This window comes from Gopherus evgoodei, chromosome 6 (assembly GCF_007399415.2).
Source record: "Gopherus evgoodei ecotype Sinaloan lineage chromosome 6, rGopEvg1_v1.p, whole genome shotgun sequence".
Taxonomy (NCBI): domain Eukaryota; kingdom Metazoa; phylum Chordata; order Testudines; family Testudinidae; genus Gopherus; species Gopherus evgoodei.
The window spans coordinates 54,967,827-54,989,558 of NC_044327.1; the positions used below are offsets into that span (position 1 = coordinate 54,967,827).

Below are 21,732 nucleotides of genomic sequence, written 5' to 3' on the forward strand. Positions count from 1 at the left end.
ATAGTTAAGTTTATCCTTTTTAATGAACTAGCCTCCAGAGAATCCTGTAGCTTTCCGCCCCCTATCTCCCCAGTCAGCATAGGTTTTATGAAGAAGGGATCTTAAGGATTTGTTTGCTGTTTGATTTTGTTCTCTCTCTTGAAGCTCTCTGAGAGCAGATCTCCCAGAGGAGGAGATCTGTGTGCTCCATTTCATACTTCCATTCCCTCCAAGGTCTTAAGGATATTCACATTAATTTTATAGTCCCACTTCTGCTGTCAACCATGTGCACGTGTATGTCAAATGGGCCATGAACTGTACTGAGTTTCTCTTGCCCCTTGTCTCTAAATTGTTGCAGCATTCTGTCTTCTACCCTTCCCCAGAGCAGAATAGAAATGATCATTTTCCTCCAGATCCCTATTAAAATAAAAAAAGCATCCATCTAAGGGGTTCAGTGGATAACTGAATAGTGCAGTGTAACCACAACACTGCTAAAGTTTGGAAAAGAAGCTATGTTTTCCAATGACATGAAAAGGTTAAGTTTTCAACCCATTGATCAGACTCATGCATGAAGACTCTACCTTAACCTTAAGGGGAAGTCAGTTTGATCAAGAAAACGCCTGCTTAATCTTAAACAGCCAGTTACTCCTAGACTATTGCTGCAATTAGGCACTGTTACAGCTGATTCAAATAATCACAGTAATAATAAAACTAAGTTCTATACTCTACAATTTAAAAGGTCTGAAGTACTGACCCTGGGGCCAGCTTCAAGTAGGAAAGCAGTGAGCTAGATAATCTGAGAACAAGCTCAAGACTGAACCCCTAGAGTCTGGCTGAATACATGATTTTAGAAAAACTGTCATTCATGTTTATTTGATTACTAAATGTTTTATTTAAGCAACTTCATTCATTTTGTTCTGAGACATTAGTTTATAGAGCCCAAGCAGTCAAAATGGCTGGATACAAAATAACTGTACACAGTTTTCAGGGTTCCTGTATACTGAGTCCGAACTAAGTTTACACACCCCATTCAAAATCAGAAAAAGATTTAACAATCTAAGTCATAAATATTTCAGACTAATTATATATCTCCCACATACTAATTCTAAATCAGAATACCCATCAGAAAAACCTGCAACACATATAAGTAAAAATTCTAATTTCTACAACCTCCAAAGGGATCTTAACTTTTTAATCATTATAGTACAATTCCAGATAGAAATTCTATAATCTAATGAAGATACGTGTATTATATTTCTTGGCATGTTAATGTCTTTCAGTCTTATAATGTTTTAATATTCCAAGTAGGACTATTACCATCAGAAGTTACAGTCAGTATGTAATAAGCCAGTCAGATTTTCTATTTCCTACTTGGCTTGCTGTCATAAAATTATTGAACTAATTGCTACTCACTATAAGGATCTCACAACCAGGCAGTCTTACTTTGGAGTATGACCCATAAATGTGTATGAAAAGCTAGAGTAATCTGTGGCTACTTGCACATAAAACTGCTGATCAGGTTTTGAAATATTTTAGTTGTATGAGGCAATAAAGGTTGAGAAGAGACTAGGAGTCAACCCACCCTTCTTCTAGTAAAGGCTAATTTATTTAGATGCCATTGAAATAATCGGAAAAACTCCCATTGATTTCAAGAGGAAACTGGATCAGGCCCCTATTTGCCAAGAAGAATGTTTCAAAATATTATCATTACTGTAGATTTTGTTTTCTTCAACTTTGATTAAAATATGTATCCTTGTGAATTACTTTTGAAGAGTTTCTCTACAGTAAGTCAATCCTATAGTATTTTCTTCCTACTAGTATAGAACTCCAGGCATCCTTGGTGAGGCACCCTTGTAAGCAGCACTGCAATTGATAGTGTGGCTGCAAAGATAGTTGGCAGCACACTCCCGCTCCCACTCAGTATGTTTGCTCCTGACAGCACAAATATATCCCATCCCCTATCTGTAGCCTTGGAAGGATAAGGTAAGCCAACTCTTTCCCCTGTTTTCTCTTTGTGGGAGGCACGAGGAGAATAAAAATATCAATAAAATTAAAATACAGAAAATAACCCTCCTACCTCCACTAATGCTCAGTCCTACAATGGTACCTAAAAAATTTGCCTCTACACAAATGAAAATTAGATGCACTTCTTTGTAGCGACAGTTGGAAAGGAGGTTGTGATGGGGTGTAGGAGATGGACTGGCCATGCCAAAAGCTGCAGTGCAGCTCCTTCTGGGAGCTCACTGAACATACATTGACTTTGGTGGTAGGACAAACAGGACTAACAGCAGACAACTATCAGTCAGTTTCTTTGTTCTAAATCTATACAAGTCTCTTTCTCAAACATGCATGATTTAACTGTAGTAAGTAAACCACCTATTATAACTTGATTTATATTAACAATTAAAATAAAACATTACAACTGTTCAGGACTGTTCAGTTCATTGTTCCATTTCAAATGCTGAGTCAAAACAGAAGCAAGAAGTAAGCACGATTCATTAAGGGCCTGATTCTGCAACCTATTAATTGTGTAGCATTCACGAGTAGTCTCATTGACATCAATAAGGATGCTTATGTGAAGAAATATTATTCGGGCTAAGAGATGGATAATTGAGCCTTAAGTATACAACCAGAAAACTCTTCACAGTAATCCTCCCTGAACATGAATGCTGTTTCCCACAACACACTTAAAAAAAAAACCCTAAACTCCAAAGCAATCTGAATTTTCTTGTTTTTGAAAGTAAACAGTCAGACAATGTATATGGCTGCCACCCTTGATACGGTGAACTCTGAGGTTCTGTAGAGGACATTGCTACTACTTCAGGCCCCGGACAACCCAGATATTTGTCAGCTCCTTCTGGATTTTCCACTCTAGTTAAAAACTATCCCTTGAGGCATGTTTCCTTAATAGGATATGCAGCTCAATGAAGTTAGCCACTTTCAGTCTGAATTTGATCTGCAATGGTCTAATTCAATTCCCATTAAAAGACTCCCATTGACAACAGTTAGCATTTTTTCAGCTTACTATATACGCTAGGGGTCGGCAACCTATGGCACATGTGCCAAAGGTGGCATGCAAGCCGATTTTTGATGGTACGCGGCACAGGCTGAGCCGCTCAGCCTGCCGCTGCTCTTGGGTTTCCGCCGCCAGCCTGGGTTCCACTGCTGGTCCCACTCAGTGCCTGCTACTGGCCTGGGTGAAGGAAACCTAGGCTGGCAGCAGGCTGAGACCCCAGCTGGCAGGAGCCAGCAGTGGAAACCCCAGAACACCGGCAGGCTGACCCGCTTAGCTCGCCGCCACTCTGGGGTTCCCGCTACTGGCCCCTTGCCAGCTAGGGTCCCACCGCCAGTCCCACTCAGCACCTGCTGCTGGCCTGGGTGAAGGAAACCTAGGCTGGCAGCAGGCTGAGGCCCCAGGTGGTAGAAGCCAGCAGCCGAAACCCCCAGAGCGGGGCGGGCTGAGCTGCTCAGTCCCCCTCTGCTGCAGCCCCACTCACCTTGCGCAGGCCCCCTGCCAGACAGGGTTCAGGCCTCCAGCCTGGCTCAGCCCTACCAGCAGCCAGCTCCACTCACCTCAGCTGATGATCTGGGGTTCCAGATGCTGACCTGCTGCCAGCTGGGGTCTGGATCTCCAGCCTTGTTCAGACTGCTTTCCGGCCTGGAGTCCCAGCAGGCCACTCTGGGCTCTGCTCCTGACGTTGGATCAATGCTCTGCAGCCTCCCCGCTGTGGCCCACTGTCCCCAGTCTGGGACAGTGAGGATTGCACACCAGGCAAGAGGGGGTGCAGCTCAGCACCCCCATCTTAAAATTGCTTATCTCAGACCACACTGCGTTTGACCTTGTGCCTGCCTTCTATCACCATTTGTTTTTCCCACTGAGAATTGAAGGGAACATTTGACAAAATGGCGGCTCCTAAGAAAGTGAAGCTAGATGTCCGATCATTTCAGCCTGCTTGGACAGACGCATTTGAAAAGACATTATTGAAAAGAAGGACCGTGCTATTTCTGCTTTCTGTTATGAAAGTATTGTTTGTCGCACATCAAGCGTTCAATGACATTTTGAAACGAAGCATGAGAAAATCTTTCTTGATGAAGCAGACAAGACTGAATCAATTAACAAGGCAGTAGCAGCCTATGAGAAGCAAAGCAGTGTTTTTAAAAGCTTAAGTGTAAGTAAAAATCAAGCTACAGAAGGAAGTTTCAAGATTGCACAATGCATTGCAAAAAACGGAAAGCCGTTTACAGTTGGAGAATATATAAAAAGTTTTTCTCAGCAGTTCAGAGATTTTGTTCAATGATTTGCAAAATAAAGATACAATCATATCTAGAATAAAAGAACTGCCTATCTCTGCCAGAACAATTGAGAGACGCATAAGTGAAATGGCAGAAAACATTAAGGAAAAGCAGACGACTGCATTGCAAGACACAGCAGTGTTTAGTGTTGCAGTTGATGAGAGCGTGGGTATAAACAACATTCCACATTTGGCAGTTGTTGCAAGATATTGTGCTTCCAATGAAATCCAAGAGGAACTGTGTTGCCTAAAACCCCTGCATGGCACAACAAAGGGGGGAGATATACTGGAAAGTTTTGTAAACCATTCTGAAGAACGAGGAGTTGACATCAGAAAAAATATTGTGTGACAACAGATGGTGCTCCTGCCATGGTCGGAAAACAGAAGGGATTTGTAAAGTTGCTTGAAGATCAAATTGGCCATCCGACAGTCAAATTTCACTGTATCATCCATCAAGAAAACCTGTGTGCTAAAATTTCTAATTCTGATCTTAATAATGTGATGAATACAATGGTGCGAATTGTGAATTTCCTTGTTGCTCAATCTGCTTTGACTTACAGACAATTTCAAGCACTGCTAAAAGAGATGGACGCTGCTTATAATGACATCCCACTTCACAGAAACATTCGTTGGCTAAGTTGTGGCAATGTTTTGGTGCGATATGTAAACTGCTTGATGCAATCAAAGCCTTTTTGTCAGAAAAAGAACAAAAACTACCCCAAACTGGATGATGACAAATGGCTATGTAAGCTCATGTTTCTAACTGATATCACCGCTCACCTAAACGAACTCAACCTCTGTCTCCAGGGTGCAGGGCAAACAGTTCTGGATCTTTATGAAGCCTGGAAAGCATTTGTTGTGAAACTAGCAGTTTTTTCAAGGGATTTTCAGACTTCTACCTTCCGCTACTTCCAACTCATAAAAGAGCTATCGACACATTGCATTGTCAGTGTCGATGAGATTGGAAAGTACATGCAAGAACTGGAATCAGAATTTTCTGACAGATTTCAAGATTTCCAGCGATTTGGCCCAATGCTTTCTTTTCTAATTAAACCTGAAAAGCTCAATGAAAGTGAGTTGGATTTGTCTGTATTTCAGTGGATGGGTGTTGAAGATTTTGAAATGCAACTCATTCAGTTAAAAAGCTCAGAATTGTGGACATCAAAGTTTGTGGATCTGCAGAGCACACTCGCAGCTACCGAGAGAGATCATGGGGCCTCTATTCTGACCTGCTGGATGAAATTTAACTGTTTGAAGAAAATTGCATTTGCAATGCTTTCAGCATTTGGATCCACATACCTGTGTGAACAGGCATTTTCACATATGAAATCTGTCCTCTCTCCCTCTTGGAGCCGGTTAACAAGTGATCACTCAGAAGCCTGTATGCAGCTTAAAGTATCCAAATATGTGCCAGACATTGGAAAACTCAGCAACGAAAAGCACGGGCAAGGATCACACTAACCTGAAGATCTACATTTTAATTAAATTTTAAATAAAGCTTCCGAAACATTTTGAAAACCTTGTTTACTTTACATATAACAGTAGTTTGGTTATATATTATAGACTTATAGAGAGACCTTCTAAAACACATTAAAATGCAAAGCCTTATATTAGAGTGTATAAGTCGGCATACTACTGCTGAAAGGTTGCTGACCCCTGATATACACTATATCTGCACAGTTTACATACTTTTGAAATTACTTTGTAAGGAGATATTGGATCTTCACAGAAAGTGCAGGTGTTGGTTGCATAAGAGAGTTTTAAAGTGGGAGACAATTAAATGCCAACACTGAAAAGAAGACAGAGAACATTTCAAAAGTTGTACAGAGGATCTTCAATAATTGTGGGATAGGTAGCTGGACTTTCCTCAACACACATAAGGCTCAATCTGACTCCCCTTGGAGTCAAGGGTCAAAATTTACAAAAAGGTCTATGTGAGTGACTTTCAATGGGAGTTAGGTGCCTAACTGGCTTATGTACTTTAGTAAATCCCACTAGATGTCCATCTGCATCTTTAGGCATCTAAAATCTTTGTAAACTTGGCCTTTAGGAACCTAGAAATCTAAGTCTGCTTGAAAGTCATTAGAACTTAGATTTCTATGTGCCCAGATCAATTCTGAAAATAGGATTTAGGCACTTTTATAAATTATACTCAAGGCCTTTTTTGTACTTTCTATGAAGATTCTGTATCTTTTCTAGCTATTCACTTCTAGAAACCATAAATTAAGTAATTTCATTTATGGTGTAAAACTGTGTAGGGATGAAAAAAGCTAAATCAGCAGGAAAAAAGCAAGCTGTTAAAAGTCCACTTTATAGGGTGACAATCGCCTATGAATATTTATAGGACATGTACCAAAGCAATGGAGGATGATGCACTTTGATGGCATGTCCAAACCCCACAATGGGTCTGAAAGGGTTAAAGAACAAGCTTGGGCCCCTCTAACCCTGGGAGCATGCTCCAGTTGGACAGGAAGCTTAAAAAGGAAGCAGATGGAAACAATCCCATAGTTTGGACTCTCCTTCCAGACGATGTTGTGGTATCCTCTCATGCTAAGGATACCTATCCGCGGGAGAGAACTCCAGCTATTAGGAAGAGATAGGTATTAGTAATGGGAGATTCAATCATTAGAAACATTGATAGCTGAGTTTGCGATGACCGGGAGAACTGCATGGTGATTTGCCTGCCTTATGCGAAGGTTGTGGATCTCTCGAGACATCTAGATAGATTTATGTGCATGAAGGTACCAGTAACATAGGGAAGGATGGGAGAGAGGTCCTGGAGGCCAAATTTAGGCTGCTAGGTAAGAGATTGAAGTCCAGGACCTCCATGGTAGCATTCTCTGAGTTCCACGTGCAGGGCCAGTTAGACAGGTAGAACTGCAGAGTCTCAATGCATGGATGAGACAATGGTGTAGGGAGGAGGGGGTTAGATTTATTAGGAACTGGGGAAACTTTTGGGAAAGGGGGAGCCTATACAGGAAGAATGGGCTTCACCTAAACCAAAATGGAACCAGATTGTTGCCACTTAACACTGAAAACGTTGTAGAATAGTTTTTAAACTAGGGGCTGGGGGAAAGCTGACAGGTGCGGAGAATCTATTAATAGAGAATCTCTATGTCCTAGTAAGGATAAGAGGATGGAAAATGATAAAATATAGGCAGGGTCTGATCAGAAATAGTCAAGTAAAAAAAGAGCCCCATTCAATTATGTCGTGTAATGGCAGACAGCTAAAAGGAGACAAGTTTTTAAAGTGCTTATATACCAATGCTAGAAGTCTAAATCATAAAATGGGTGAACTAGAGTGCCTCGTATTAAATAAGGATATTAATCAATAGGCATCACAGAAACTTGATGGAATGAGGATAATCAATGGGATACAAAATATATCAGAAGGACAGAACAGATCATGCTGGTGGGGGAGTGGCATTATATGTGAAAGAAAGCATAGAATCAAATGAAGTAAAAATCGTAAATGAATCAAAAATGTACGATAGAATCTCTCTGGATAGAAATTCCATGCTCTAATAATAAGAATACAGCAGTAGGGATATATTACTGACCACCTGACCAAGATGGTGATAGTGACTGTGAAATTCTCAGGGAGATTAGAGAGGCTATTAAAATAGTAGTCAAAGACTCAAAAAGTTATAGCAAAACAAATTTTAAGTAGCAGGCTTCCTGCTTCTAATGTAAACAACCAGTGGGCCACTGGACAATCAAGGTGCTAAAGGAGCTCAAGGACAGTAAGGCCATTGCAGAGAAACTAAATAAATTATTTGCATCGGTCTTCATGGCTGAGGATGCGGGGGAAATTCCCAAACCTGAGCCATTCTTTTTAGGTGACAGATCTGAGGAACTGTCCCAGATTGAGGTATCATTAGAGGAAGTTTTGGAACAAGTCAATAAATTAAACAGCAATAAGTCACCAGGACCAGATGGTATTCACCCAAGAGTTCTGAAGGAACTCAAATGTGAAATTGCAGAACTACTAACTGTAGTCTGTAACCTATCATTTAAATCAGCTTCTGTACCAGATGACTGGAGGATAGCTAATGTGACACCAATTTTTAAAAAGGGCTCTAGAGGTGATCCCAGCAATTATAGGCCCTTAAGTCTGACTTCAATACCGGGCAAACTGGTTGGAACTATAATAAAGAACAATATTGTCAGACATAAAGATGAACATAATTTGTTGAGGAAGAGTCAACATGGTTTTAGTAAAGGGAAAACATGTCTTACCAATCTACTGGAATTCTTTGAGGGGGTCAACAAGCATGTGGACAAGGAGGATTCAGTGGATATAGTGTCCTTAGATTTTCAGAAAGCCTTTGACAAGGTCCCTCACCAAAGGCTCTTACGCAAAGTAAGCTGCCACAGGATAAGAGGGAAAGTGTCCTCATGGATTGGTAACTGGTTGAAAGATAGGAAACAAAGAGTAGGTATAAATGGCCAGTTTTCAGAATGGAGAGAGGTAAATAGTGGTGTGCCCCGGATGTCTGTTCTCGGACCGGTCCTATTCAACATGTTCATAAATGATCTGGAAAAAAATGTAAATAGTGAAGTGGCAAAATTTGCAGATGATACAAAATTACTAAAGATAGTCAAAATTCAGGCAGACCGTGAAGAGCTACAGAAGGATCTCTCAAAACTGGGTGACTGGGCAACAAAATGACAGATGAAATTTTATATTGATAAATGCAAAGAATGCGCATTGGAAAACATAATCCCAACTATACATATAAAATGATGGGGTCTAAATGAGCGGTTACCACTCGAGGAAGAGATCTTGGAGTCACTGTGGATAGTTCTCTGAAAACATCCACTCAATGTGCCGTCAAAAGAGTGAACAGAATGCTGGGAATAATTAAGAAAGGAATAGATAAAACGACAGAAAATATCACGTTGCCTCTATATAAATCCATGGTACATCCATATCTTGAATACTGTGTGCAGATGTGGTCACCCCATCTCAAAAAAGATATATTGGAACTGGAAAAATTTCAGAAAAGAGCAACAAAAATTATTATGAGTATGGAACAGCTTCCGTTTGAGGAGAGATTAATACGACTGGGACTTTCCAGCTCAGAAAAGAGATGACTAAGGGGAGATATGATTGAGGTCTATAAAATCAAGACTGGTGTAGAGATAGTAGATAAAGAAGCGTTGTTTACTACTTCCTATAACACAAGAATCATGGGACACCAAATGAAATTAATAGGCAGAAGGTTTAAAACAAAAGGAAGTATTTCTTCACACAAGACAGTCAACCTGTGGAACTCCTTGCCAGAAGATGTTGTGAAGGCCAGGACCATAACAGGGTTCAAAAAAGAACTAGATAAATTCATGGAGGATAGGTCCATCAATGGCTATTAGCCAGGATGGGCAGGAATGGTGTTCCTAGCCTCTGTTTGCCAGAAGCTGGGAATGAGCGACAGGGAATGGATTACTTGATGATTACCTGTTCTGTTCATTCCCTCTTGGGCACCTGGCACGGGCCGGTGTCGGAAGACGAGATCCTGGGCTAGATGGACCCTTTGTCTGACTCAGTAGGGCCATTCTTATGAGTGCCTCAGCTCAGCAGAGAGGAGAAAGCGGGAACTACACTGAAGGCTCCTGAATAAGGGTGCCAAAGAAGCCTTTTTGTGAGGAATAGGTCTTCATGTTCAGCCTGGTTGGGGCTGAAGGTTTAGTTGTTTTTTCTTTTGCTATCTTACACTGGACTTGGAGCCGAGGGGCATGACAGATGGTAGGAAGTGACCCAGGCAAGGTAACTCCAAGGACATTCCAAGGTGCTGGACTCTGATTGGCTCTCATAGGTCCCTGTGTTGGAGCCCAGTGAAGTGGGAGGGCCCAACTCCCCTACCAATTGCCCTTGCTGTAGGAGGGGCATATGCTTCATTCCCACACCACTCACCTCTCTGGTAAGGAGAGGGCGAGGACACTGAAAACACAAAGTGAAACGAAGTCCATACAAGGGTGAGGAATTGGACTGAAAAGCTGTCCTACTGAGGGGCGAGGCTGTCTACTGGATGTGCTATCCACTAGACTACCTGGCCCTCTGACAACCCTGTTGCATGCACATGCACATGTGCACACAACTCAGAATTTGACTAAAATAAAAGCCAACACTAACAAAGCATTCAAACATCTCAACAGGTTGTGGACAGTGAAGTGAAACTCTAGATTTCTATACTCTTAACATTCCTCAAACTTACTGAAACAATGAAAGCTCAGAATTGAGACTGATCCAGCCAGGAAGTCCCCTGTTTCCTTCCTCTCAAATCTGCTGCTCAGTGCAGTGAGGAGCAAAACACATGGAAAAGCAGCAGTGGAGCTTGATCACTGCTGAAAGAAAGATGGAAAGGGACTGGGAAGTGTCTCAATTAGTCACCTTTCTTGCATGCTCCTCCCTTCTCCTGCCAAATAAATAAATCAAACACAAAAACAAACCGTATAATCAGGGCCAATGGTAGGAAGAAGACCTACACTAATTAACGTGCCATCTTCTCCCAAGGGCTGTAGGAAGTTAATGTTTCTTGAAGCAACCAGCTTTAACTCCTATGACATGCACCATGACTCTCCCTCGTAAGGATCATGGAGATGGACCTAAAGCCAATGTGGTACTCAGGAGGTAAGAGTATTTAAGGAGTATTTAAATGTAAATGTAAATAGTACTAATATTTTGCACTTATTCAGTAACTTGAACCCAAGATAAGGTATGCATTAAGCCACACAACAATATTGGGAATAGGTATTAATCCCAACACTACAGTATAGAAGTTAGTCTCCAAATTTAGCACCAATAGCTTATCAAAGGGCAATTCAATATTCTGTGACTTTTCTTAGTATAACATTTACCAGCTTCTGCAGAGTTTCCCCTAGCTAAACAATCACAGTGCCCAAAATGCCAGACTTATACAAGAGCCAATCTTAGCTCTCGGGAGGAATTGAGGTTAAATCCAAGAAGAGAAAAAAGGATGTGAAAGTGAGCAATGTTCTGTAGCGGAATCCAGTCTGCACACATCATGGTCTTTGTGCATACATCTGGGCTCTTCATAGTGCTGTACCTGGTATGTGAGACCAACGGAACCCACAGCCATATATTCACATTATGCACAGAGTATATCACGGGCAGGGGCATGTGTGCCTGAAGGTGGGGGCAAAAGAGGCAGTTTGCCCCGGACCCCCAGTTTGAGAGGGCCCCAAAACTGAGTGGCATTTCAAACTACCAAACTGGGTCACAACATCACTCACTGAAATTTGGCCCAGCAACCCATCATCACACTTGAGGGGGTCCAGGCCAAACCTGAATGGCACCATGCTAAATTAAAGTTACAGTGTGCGTACCATGTGAAAAATATCTGGGGGCACCTCTGTGCCAGACCTCACAATGCTCAGAACCCAAATGCAAATCCATTTCTTCAACTTAACTTTTTCTTATTAGCCCATCACAAACATACACAATCAACTTGATCTACTTAAATGTACAAATAATTATTTAAAAATATCTCCACCATTACAACTTTTTCCTTCAGGAAGAGTGAGAGTTTATGTAACATATTTAGTTTTGTTACTCTAATTTACTGGAAGGTAGTCAGATAAAAAGGTGCAGTGGGCCACATAAGTAAGAAAGATAGGTAGTTTAGAAAGAGGACTGAAAAAAAGCTAATGCATCACAATTTTTTTTGAAAGCGTAAAAAAAGAATGTCCCAGGTAACTATAGACCAATTAGCTAAATTTCAATCCTGGGGAATTTAATTGCATGGAATGCAATCAGAAAATAATTAAAAGGTGGTAGTAATAGAATTACTACCAGTCAACATGGTTTTATGAAAAACAGGTCTTGTCAAACAAACTCAGTACTGTTTTCTGATGAGATTACAAGATTGACATAATATATTTCAACTTTTGAAAGGCTTTGACTTAGTACAATACAGTGTTCCAATAAAAAATAGCACTACATAAAATGTAGCACATATTAAATGGATTAAAAACTGGCTAATTGATAGAAATGAAAAAGTAATTGTTAATGGGAAATCATTATCAGATTATAGTGTTTCTAGTGGTGTCCTGTTCTTTGCCTAATAATATTCAGTGTCTTCATCATTATGTTTTCTTCTTAATGATCATTAGCAGGAAAAAGACTAGATGGAAGTGGAAGATGGACAAATTTAGAATGGAAATAAAGCAACATTTTTAACAGTGAAGATATTTATCATTAGAACAATTTACCAAGGATTGTGGTGGATTGTTCATCACTTAAACTCTTTATATCAAGATTAGATGTCTTCCTAATAAGAGATGCTCTAGTTCAGCCAGATGTTATGGATTTGATACAGGAATTTACTGGGTGAAATCCTATAGCCTGTGTTATGTAGATCAGCCTACTCTCCGTAATAATTATGGCCCCTTTCTGGCCTTAGCATCTATGAATATGTAAATGAGAACTCCCTATCCTGCTTCAAGAGATTTACTCTGATTTTTCAGGAGTAAGAGAAGGGCCATCCAGCCCAGCAGCTACTGCTCCCCCTTACACCTCTGCTCCTCTCTTGCATCCAATACTTCTTTCATCCTCACCCCATAACCTCCTTGCCAAAACAAAGCACATGATCTGAGTGCATCCATGCTTAGTCTATGCATACATTCAAGGGTAAACTGAAACACCTGTGAAAAGTCCAGTTAGCATGAACACTATTGCTCCTAAATCAAATGCATTTTCAGAGTATTAAAAGCCTACTGATGGCTTTCAGATCACCCTCAACTGACTTTGAGAATGTTCCTCCCCAATTAATTCCACTACTGTACTTTGGAAAATCTGACAAAATATCATTAATTAGATTCCAACCACCTAGGACTGTGTGGAACTTGGCAGTTTTATTCTGCAGAAGTGCATGCAACTATTTTATTTGGTATCAATCCAAATAAATTCCCCCATCAGTTTCTGTTTCAGTTTTGTGTTTGAACAAATCCAAACAGGCAAAGTAAAATGCATTCACATTCTCTACATTTCACATGATTTCACATCATGACCATACAAAACTGCTAATTTTGCATGAAAATTTGGCAAACCTCAAAGACTCTATCATGGATCTGGTTTGATAGGTAACTTTGGAATGAATCCAATGAGTTTTGCATAGCTGTGCTATAGTTGCATGGATTGCCACCCATTAAGCCACAAAAACAGGCAGAGTTTGGATATTGCTGACTCTCTTCAGCAGCTCGATTTTTATTCCACATTTTGTAACATGCTGCAGGCGTATACATTTATGATGCTCTATAAAGGCCCTATAATGAGAATAACAATTGCTTTTGTTTTAAATCTGGCCAGGGTTTTACATCATCCCAGCTGCCTGAAGTCCCTCCACCCTCCCCTAGGTATCCTGGGATTTCAGTTCATCAGAAGCAAGACTGCTGCTGTCAGTGGGCCTGGTTCTGATCTCACATTGGTGTAAACTAGGAGGTCATTAGATTCACATCACATAAAAACAGCGTCACTGAGAGGAGAATCAGGTCCAATGTCTCTAAAGTGAAACTCACCGCAATGGTTTGATTGCGTTAACATTTCTACTGCACACACAGTGGCGGCTCCAGGCACCAACGCTCCAAGTACCTGCCTGGGGTGCCAAGCCATTAGGGGACACCCTGCCAGGCCCTGCGTGTGCGGTAGTCAGGCAGCCTTCGGCAGCTTGCCTGCAGGAGGTCCGCTGGTCCCATGGATTCGGCGGCAGGTACACCAAAGCCGCGGGACTGGCAGACCTCCTGCAGGCATGCCGCTGAATCCATGGAACCGGGGACTTCACGCAAGCATGCCATCAAAGGCCTGACTGCCATGCTTGGGGCGGCAAAAAGTTAAAGCTGCCCCTGTACACACATATTCATTATGTATTTTTATGGGTGGAAGTAAGGAAAGAAGAGGGTGCATTCCTACTAATGCCAGGTATGGGGATGAGGACAGAGAGGGATAAAAAGGGGAATGGAACAAGGGAAAGAGGAAGCGGAATGAGGATGAGAAACAAGATATGGAGTCTCAGTATAAATATAAGGATGTAGAAGAGGATGGGATTAGAGATGGGGGAAGAACAAGCTAGGGAAGAGGAGGCCAGGGATGAGATGAAGATGAAGAGTAGGAGGTTTATGGATGCCAGTAGGGAAAGGAGGATGGGTGAGCTTGGGGATAAGTATGGAAATAGACTGAGGAACAGGCTAGGATTAAGGAGACGGATGAGCAGGAGATAGAGAAAGAAGAGCATAGGAGACGAATAAGATTAGGAAGCAGGAGGAATGGGATTGGGAAGTAGAACAGACACAGAGATGGGATGATCAGGACAAAGATATGGATAGGACTGGATGGAATGTGTGGAGGGGACTAGGATTAGGGATGAGGTGACGAACAAAGGTGGAATTCAACTGGATAGGGATGGGATATGAAAGAAGGCTGTAGGAGAAGGATGAGAATAGGAAGAAGGATGAGACAGTGATGGGACTGGAATGGGAATTGGGATGTTACTACATGCATGCAGGGCCTGCCTTACCAATCCAACGCAGGTACTGAAAGAGGCGAAGGATCCTGGGTAACGAAGCACAATGCCACTGTAGTAACAGGCTCTCTCAGGCTGAGAATGGGAAGTGCCTGGGGGGCGTTTCCCCTCATCCCTGAGCCGCTCCTCCACTGCAAAGCCAGGTGCCAAGAAGCGGCTGTCCCTCTTGAGCAACAGGTAGAGCTCCCGGGCAAAGGCCGGGATCCTCAGCAACACCTCATCCCCATCCTCTGATGGTGGTGGCGGTGGTGGGGAAGGTGGCGGCGGTAACTGAGAAGCAGCGCCAGATCCCTGAGGATGCGGAGACCAGTGATAGAGTTCCTGAGACTCGTATTCATCCTCTGCATCCTCATCCTCCTCTGCTACCTCCCCAGCTGGCTGTGGTTGTCTGTCTACCGGGGAGGAGACCGAGCGGACCTCACGGGAGCTGCCTGCCACCTGGCTAGGTGTAGCAGAAGCACTGGTGCTGCTGCTGGTGCTGTTTCCACAGCTGGGATCAGTACTGCAGCTGCCTCCACCACCACTGCCTCCAGCAGGCTCCTGCTGGCCTCTGCTCCAAAGTGCTGGGAAGATGATTTCCCACTCCTCGGAGTCTCCTGATGCATGCAGACCTGCAGGAAAGCCAGACAAATAATAGCATATGCCACAAAACAGTGTTGCACATGCCACAGCATACCACTCATGCCAGTGAACACACATATATGCCAGTATCCCCTGACTACAGCCAGTGCTCCCAACCAACAAGTGCATGACACAAAACACAACCTTGTCCCATTTTCTCTCACCCCCCGGTACCTTGCCCACAATATGTTTACTTGCAGTATATGAGTCAGCCACTAGATGTCTCTGTATTGTTTAGGAGTTCCAGACAGGAACTGTGGTCCCTGGTAAACATGAGAGATAAGCTGGAACGGGAAATGTGTGGAAACTATTGTTTTTGTCTGTAATTTGTTCTCTTTAATAAATACCTCCTATATAAGACTACAGCTGGACAAAAAAAAAATGGCATTTAGAAAACAAGTGTCAAAAGTTCCATGAAAATTTTATCCTATTTTTCAACCAACTGTAGAACTGGTCAACAAATTTGCTATTTCAATTAAACAAATGGGAGAAAAATGTCATGAACATTTTGACATGTATTTGATGAGCTATGTTTAAGACTGACTGTGATTCTATATATCATTACAACACACCACGGCCAAATGCATATGCTTACAACACATGTGCACGCACACATACATGCAGCAATACAACCTCCATCATTATCACATAATATTAATGACTTTATTATTGATTATTAATTATTATTATTATTAATGATAATTTTACTTATGATTAATGATTTTATTATTAGCTATATGTGTATATGATATATAAATTAACACGCTGCATGAAATACTCAACAGAACATATTCAGCTGAGTCTGTGGGTACATTATGTATGTACATATACATTCTAGTCAGGGGTTCTCAGAACAAATTTTCTGGTAGCCTCAAAGTGCGGCCACCAACTCTTGCTGGTGGCCACGCTGACAATTTTTCCTAAATAGTTAATGAACTTTAGGAAAAATATATAAGCACATGCACATGTCCACATCATTGTAATTTATGGAATTTTTTTTGCAGATTCAATAATAAAAATAATGTACAGTTGTTTTTCTCTTTTTATAGGCCCTAAACAGAATAGAAACACAAATAAGGTGCACTGCAGGTTCTTGTCTTTTTTGTTGTTGCTTCTTTTCCTTTTTTTGTTGCTTTTTTAAAAAGATTTGCAAGCTAATAAGTCTGCTGGTGTGAAAAATGATATTAACAAACATACAAATATCACTTTTCACAGCAGCAGAGTTACTCAGTCCTGGGAAGCCCAGGGACAAATTAAGCCTTGGATGGGGAGATCGGTGGGGGGGGGAAGTAGGGGACGGGGGGAATGCATGACAGGCCAGTGGAGACAGCGGGGACCAGGGGAATTGGGGGGTGAGCCCCACAGCCAGGCATTGGAGCCCTGTGGCCAGAGCCTGCTGCCTGCCACCCCAGTGCTGGAACCCAACTCTATGTCCCCAGGAAGCTGGGGAACTCACTAACTTTCTCCTTCTCCAGCATGTCTCTCTCTAAAAGGGGGAGCAGGGTCCAACTCCTGCTGGTGGCCCTCAGGGAAGGACCACTGCTTTGTCCGTCTCCCCGCAAATCACTGCCCAGGAGGCTGTGGCTGCAAGAAAAGTCCCTGATGGCCACATATGGCCACATTTCAGAAACACTTAAGATATACTTAATCTTGCCTCACCACAAGGGGATGGGCTAGATAACTTCTTGAGGTCCCTTCCAGCTCTACATGTCTATGATTCTATGAATTGCTCTATGTATGAATATATTATATTACATATTTATATATAGTCATTCATAATTTGTACATACATACACTATGAATAATGTTCTACTCATAATGTGTATACACACAAACATTATGAATACTAGCATACACAAATATTATGAATACTATGTAACACACACACGTACTATAAACATTGTATATGTGGGAAATCACTCTGTGCCATATGATCATATATACATATGTTATTGATATATATGCTACTAGATCCTTCATACAGTACTGATTAGTTGCAAAGTAATGTGCACAGGTTGGCTACAAATAAGAGAAGAAAGCAGCAGTAACATGCTGGACCACTGATTTTCCTCTCCTCCTTTTAATCCCATGCTATGGAAAGTACAGAAATGAGCGCCAAAGAAAGGGACAATTTTACCTGAAATGATCCCATTTGATAGGAAACACAGCTGATAAAAAATGCAGCAAATGTGGCTCAGTCGCATCCCCGTTTTCTTCTCCATCCACTTCACTGTCTCAAACACACCGAGGGAGCAGCTTATTCACACGCTTTATTTATTCCTGTGTATTGGCTTCTGCTGCTGCTGCCTGTCCTGAATGGGTTGTGCCCTGAACTGCCCCAGTTCTTTGTATGGTTGTGGGTTGCAAGCTGCTGCCTCTTCACAGGGTGTATGTCCGAGTTTGTGCGAGGCGGGGAAGAAGGGAGGGGGAAAAAGTGGAGTCGTATTAAAATTTGCAGCAGCTCCCCAGCTCCCTGGTGGATTATCTGATGAGTCTATTTTCTGATTTACAGGAGACAGCCGGAGGAGAAGGCAGAGCCGGAATGAAACCACCTCCAAGCCAGCAGAGAAGCAGAGGCCAGTTGGAGAGTGCAGAGGGTGTCCTAGAAAGGAGAGGGAGCAGCACACGCAGAAGCAGAGAAGGAGAGAGAGAGAGAGAGAGAGAGTTATCTGCGCGCAGAGCGTGTCACCCTCCACAGCAGTAAGGGGATAGCGGTGGACAAGCGGCGAGAAGGCGAGAGCCGTAGGCAGTACCGGGAGAAGAGGAGGCAGCATGTGCCCCGGCTCTGGCCACTGTGCTCTGCGACCAGGCGGCTGCGAACTCTCCCTGAAATCTCCCTGGTGGGGCCGGGGGGCGGCGGATTAAGGGGAAGGGAGGGATCCCCCAAACTCCTGCAGCTTGCTCCCAATTGGTTGCTCCGGCCAGCACTATTTGCATGCCCCCAAGCCAGAGGTACAGCAGGCAGGTATAACCCCGGCCTCCCGCTGCTGCTCCAGTGTGAACAGCCGAGGGGGGAAGCTGCTGCTGAGCCAGGGCACAATGCTGCAATCCAAGCGATTTTCCAACCGCCTTTGAGTTGCGTTTCAGCGTTAAGGCAAGGAGCGGGAAGATAATGCAATTAGTCACGGGATTCTCCAAGGCTTCCACACACCCCCTCCTCCCTGCTGCCCGTCACACACCCCCACAGGACCGTGCATACTAATATACCCACACCTCCCAATCCAGTCACACAACCTTATAACACAAGACACACGTAGTCTATATATCGACACACCCCATAACACCCTCACTATACATTTTACACACACAACACATCACACGCACCACATTGTAAATAAACACAAATTATACCCTGTCTAGGACAACACAAGCACACTATACACAGAGAGTAATACACATCATGTCCTACACACACAACCCCTATGTGAACACACAGGGGCTACACTCACCCACCCACAGTCACGCAGAACTTGGACAAACGCACTAGACTACATTACACATACACTAAACACCTTTTTTTAAAAGTATCCCTTCTCTCCCCCTGCCCCACCTAAAAGGCCTTTGCTTCAAATTCAAGGCACTCAAGATTTACCATTTCTGTCTGTTTTGTGTAACTTGATTCCAAACTCCCTTTTTGCCCCCACTGCACAGCTCTCCATGGAAACCCAACACTTCCCACCCCAATCTCTGTCAGCTGAGGAATGATTAAATGAGGAGCCAAGTATTATATTAAAACAAATATCTAAAATCAGAGTAAGCTGCAAAATCAACAGATAAACACCTCCAAATCTGAGACTGATTTCTCATCATAATCTTTGCTGTTCTACCTACCATTTCTGATGTCAAAGGTGATGACTATGCCTTAAGGGAAAACAGAGTAATATAGTTTTCTGAGGAAAGACATCTTTTTGATAAGAGAAAACTACAAAGTTGCAAGAATTTCTCTTGAAAGCTATAGAGATTTTAAAACAAAAAGAACCACCACCATATTGTTAGGCTCCAAATAAAAAAAGATGTTTAGACTTCACAGATGCCAAATGTACCTTGGGGTCTGATCTCTGCTCTGAGTGTTCAATAGCTAAAGAAATGCTGCACAACAAGGGTGTGTATTCTTAACTACCTCCAAACAAGATTCTTGATTAGTTATTTGGTTTTATGGAAAAAATTACTTGAGAATGATCTTTTGCTGGAAATTAACTGAGCCAACTTTCAAACTAAGCAAAAATCAGGGAGGGTTGTAAAAACTAGACAGATTTATATTTAACAGCTTAAAAAAAGAATCTCTCAGTGCAAGTTAGTATTCATTTGACATTTAAAATACATTCTTATAGTAAAACTTTGATACTTGAGTAAATATTATTTCACATTTTATTTTGCAGTACAATTAGTTAGTTAATAGGTCCAATGCGGCAGTCTTTTCACAGGCAACACCTTCATTACAGGGGAGTTTTGTCTGAGTGTGTATTGTAGAATGTGGCCTAAGTTCCACCACTAATTGCAATTTGAAGTATGAATGAACAAAAGCATATAGAAAGGATACTAAAGTGTATCAGACCTAGGGATATTGTATATACAGTTTAGTACACAAAGTGGAAGTTTACAATTAACACCCAATCAGCAGTAACCAGAACTCAAGACACAATGTTGTACTTTGTTTTTATAACACTGGGAATCAGATTGGCATAGCAATTTTTAAGCTAGTCCTTTTGGACCAAATCCTTTTTGCCTTACTCATGTGTGTAACCTCCCATGAAGCCAACAGGACTAACTGTGTGAGTAACATAAGCAGAATTTGACCCCTTGAGCACAAGCTGCAGGAGGTAGAGGGATTGTGAGACAGCAACTGTGAGAGGTTTTAATATATTTGACTTTATCACAAACAAACAATATAGGAGTATTTCAAACATTCAAAGAAATATTCTACAAATAGGAAAGCAAAGCTGCAATACCTTTCCTTGGCTCATTTTGTGTTTTATTGTTTTAATAGTTAAAATAAAAAATGTAGGGGAAATTCTCTATGTTTAAGTTTGGGGAAAGTTCACTATAAAACAGAGCTCCTACTGGTGTTCATTAGTTTTAACAAAGAGTCTGGTCATAGGTTAATACTGGTAGATGTTGTTGTAGTCCACCACATGTTAACTGTTGTTACTGTAAGACTAGTAGAGGGAAGCCTAGATGTAAAAGAATAAGAACTGAAAGAACAAAACAATGGCTTTCTCCTGTGATTTTTTTTGTAGAGAGAATGTGAATGTATCCGTATAAATACTGTACAAAAGAGTTTAACAATTCACAAGCCCACCAAAACTCTGTCTGCAACACAGTACCTGTTTTACATACCACAGCATAGTATGATTACCTTAAAAACCCTTTCTTCATAATTCTGGATGTAATTTACTATGTAGCTGTAAACTAAGAAGAAAGGCAAAAGATTTTATTTAAAGAAATAACTGAGAAATTTGTTAAATGAAATATCATTCCTATAGTTCCTATTTGTTTAAAAATATTAAAAAACCAATTCTTCATTGTCTATTTAATCCCTGCATGAAAATTATAATAAACAGGGGGACAAAATTAGCATAATTCTTGTTATAATCTTTAGTACATGTATGGCTAAAAAAAATCAATTTTCCATTCACAATGCAGGGTAAAATGAAAATTATTGAAGATACTCAGTTTTGCTCCCTTGAGTCTTGAGATTACTCTTCATCTTTGAGAACAGTTTAATGCTGTAGTTTTCTAAGTGCTACTAGTGGAATCAGCAGTCTGGCATATAATTATCACAGAATTGCACTGAATTTACAGAGATAAATTAAATAAAAACAGTGGGCCAAATCATACCCTTCCATAGACAAACTTTGCAAGGTAGGTGCAGGGGAGGAAGGGAGGCCCTAAAGATATATAAAAAACTGCAGAGACCAGCTCCTTAGCTGGTGTAAATCAGTGTAGCTTCACTGATTTCAATGAAACTTTAATAACCTACTCCAGCTGAGGATCTGGCTCCATGTGTTCATATTCACCCAGTTTCTGAGGTGTCATCTATTCTTGTTAAAGGGCAAGGTGTTGTTCCCCATGGTCTGAGTAGATATTGAGAATTTTTAACCTCTTGGTTCTCGCAAGATCAATCTTGGGACATCCCATGGATCTCAAAGCACCTGCAGACAACTGAAGCATTCATCTGTCTTGGCCTTCCATGCCCCTAAGCAAGAAGCATGTCCTCATCTAAATCTATGCTGTCAATGACTTTCTACTTCTATCTCAGTCACCTGTTACTAGGTGGAACATCTTCTTTCCTATACCCAAGA

General features: G+C 41.7%; 1 protein-coding gene across 1 annotated transcript in view; it reads right to left on the reverse strand.

The window, feature by feature from the left end:
• ADAMTS19 (ADAM metallopeptidase with thrombospondin type 1 motif 19) overlaps window positions 1–18,240 on the reverse strand; it is a 271,247-nt gene extending 253,007 nt beyond the window's left edge. The window contains 2 exon segments of the mRNA XM_030567704.1: window positions 14,804–15,420; window positions 17,568–18,240. Coding sequence (XP_030423564.1) covers window positions 14,804–15,420; window positions 17,568–17,652 — 702 coding nt within the window. The 5' untranslated portion in view covers window positions 17,653–18,240.
• Window positions 18,241–21,732: the final 3,492 nt, after the last annotated feature.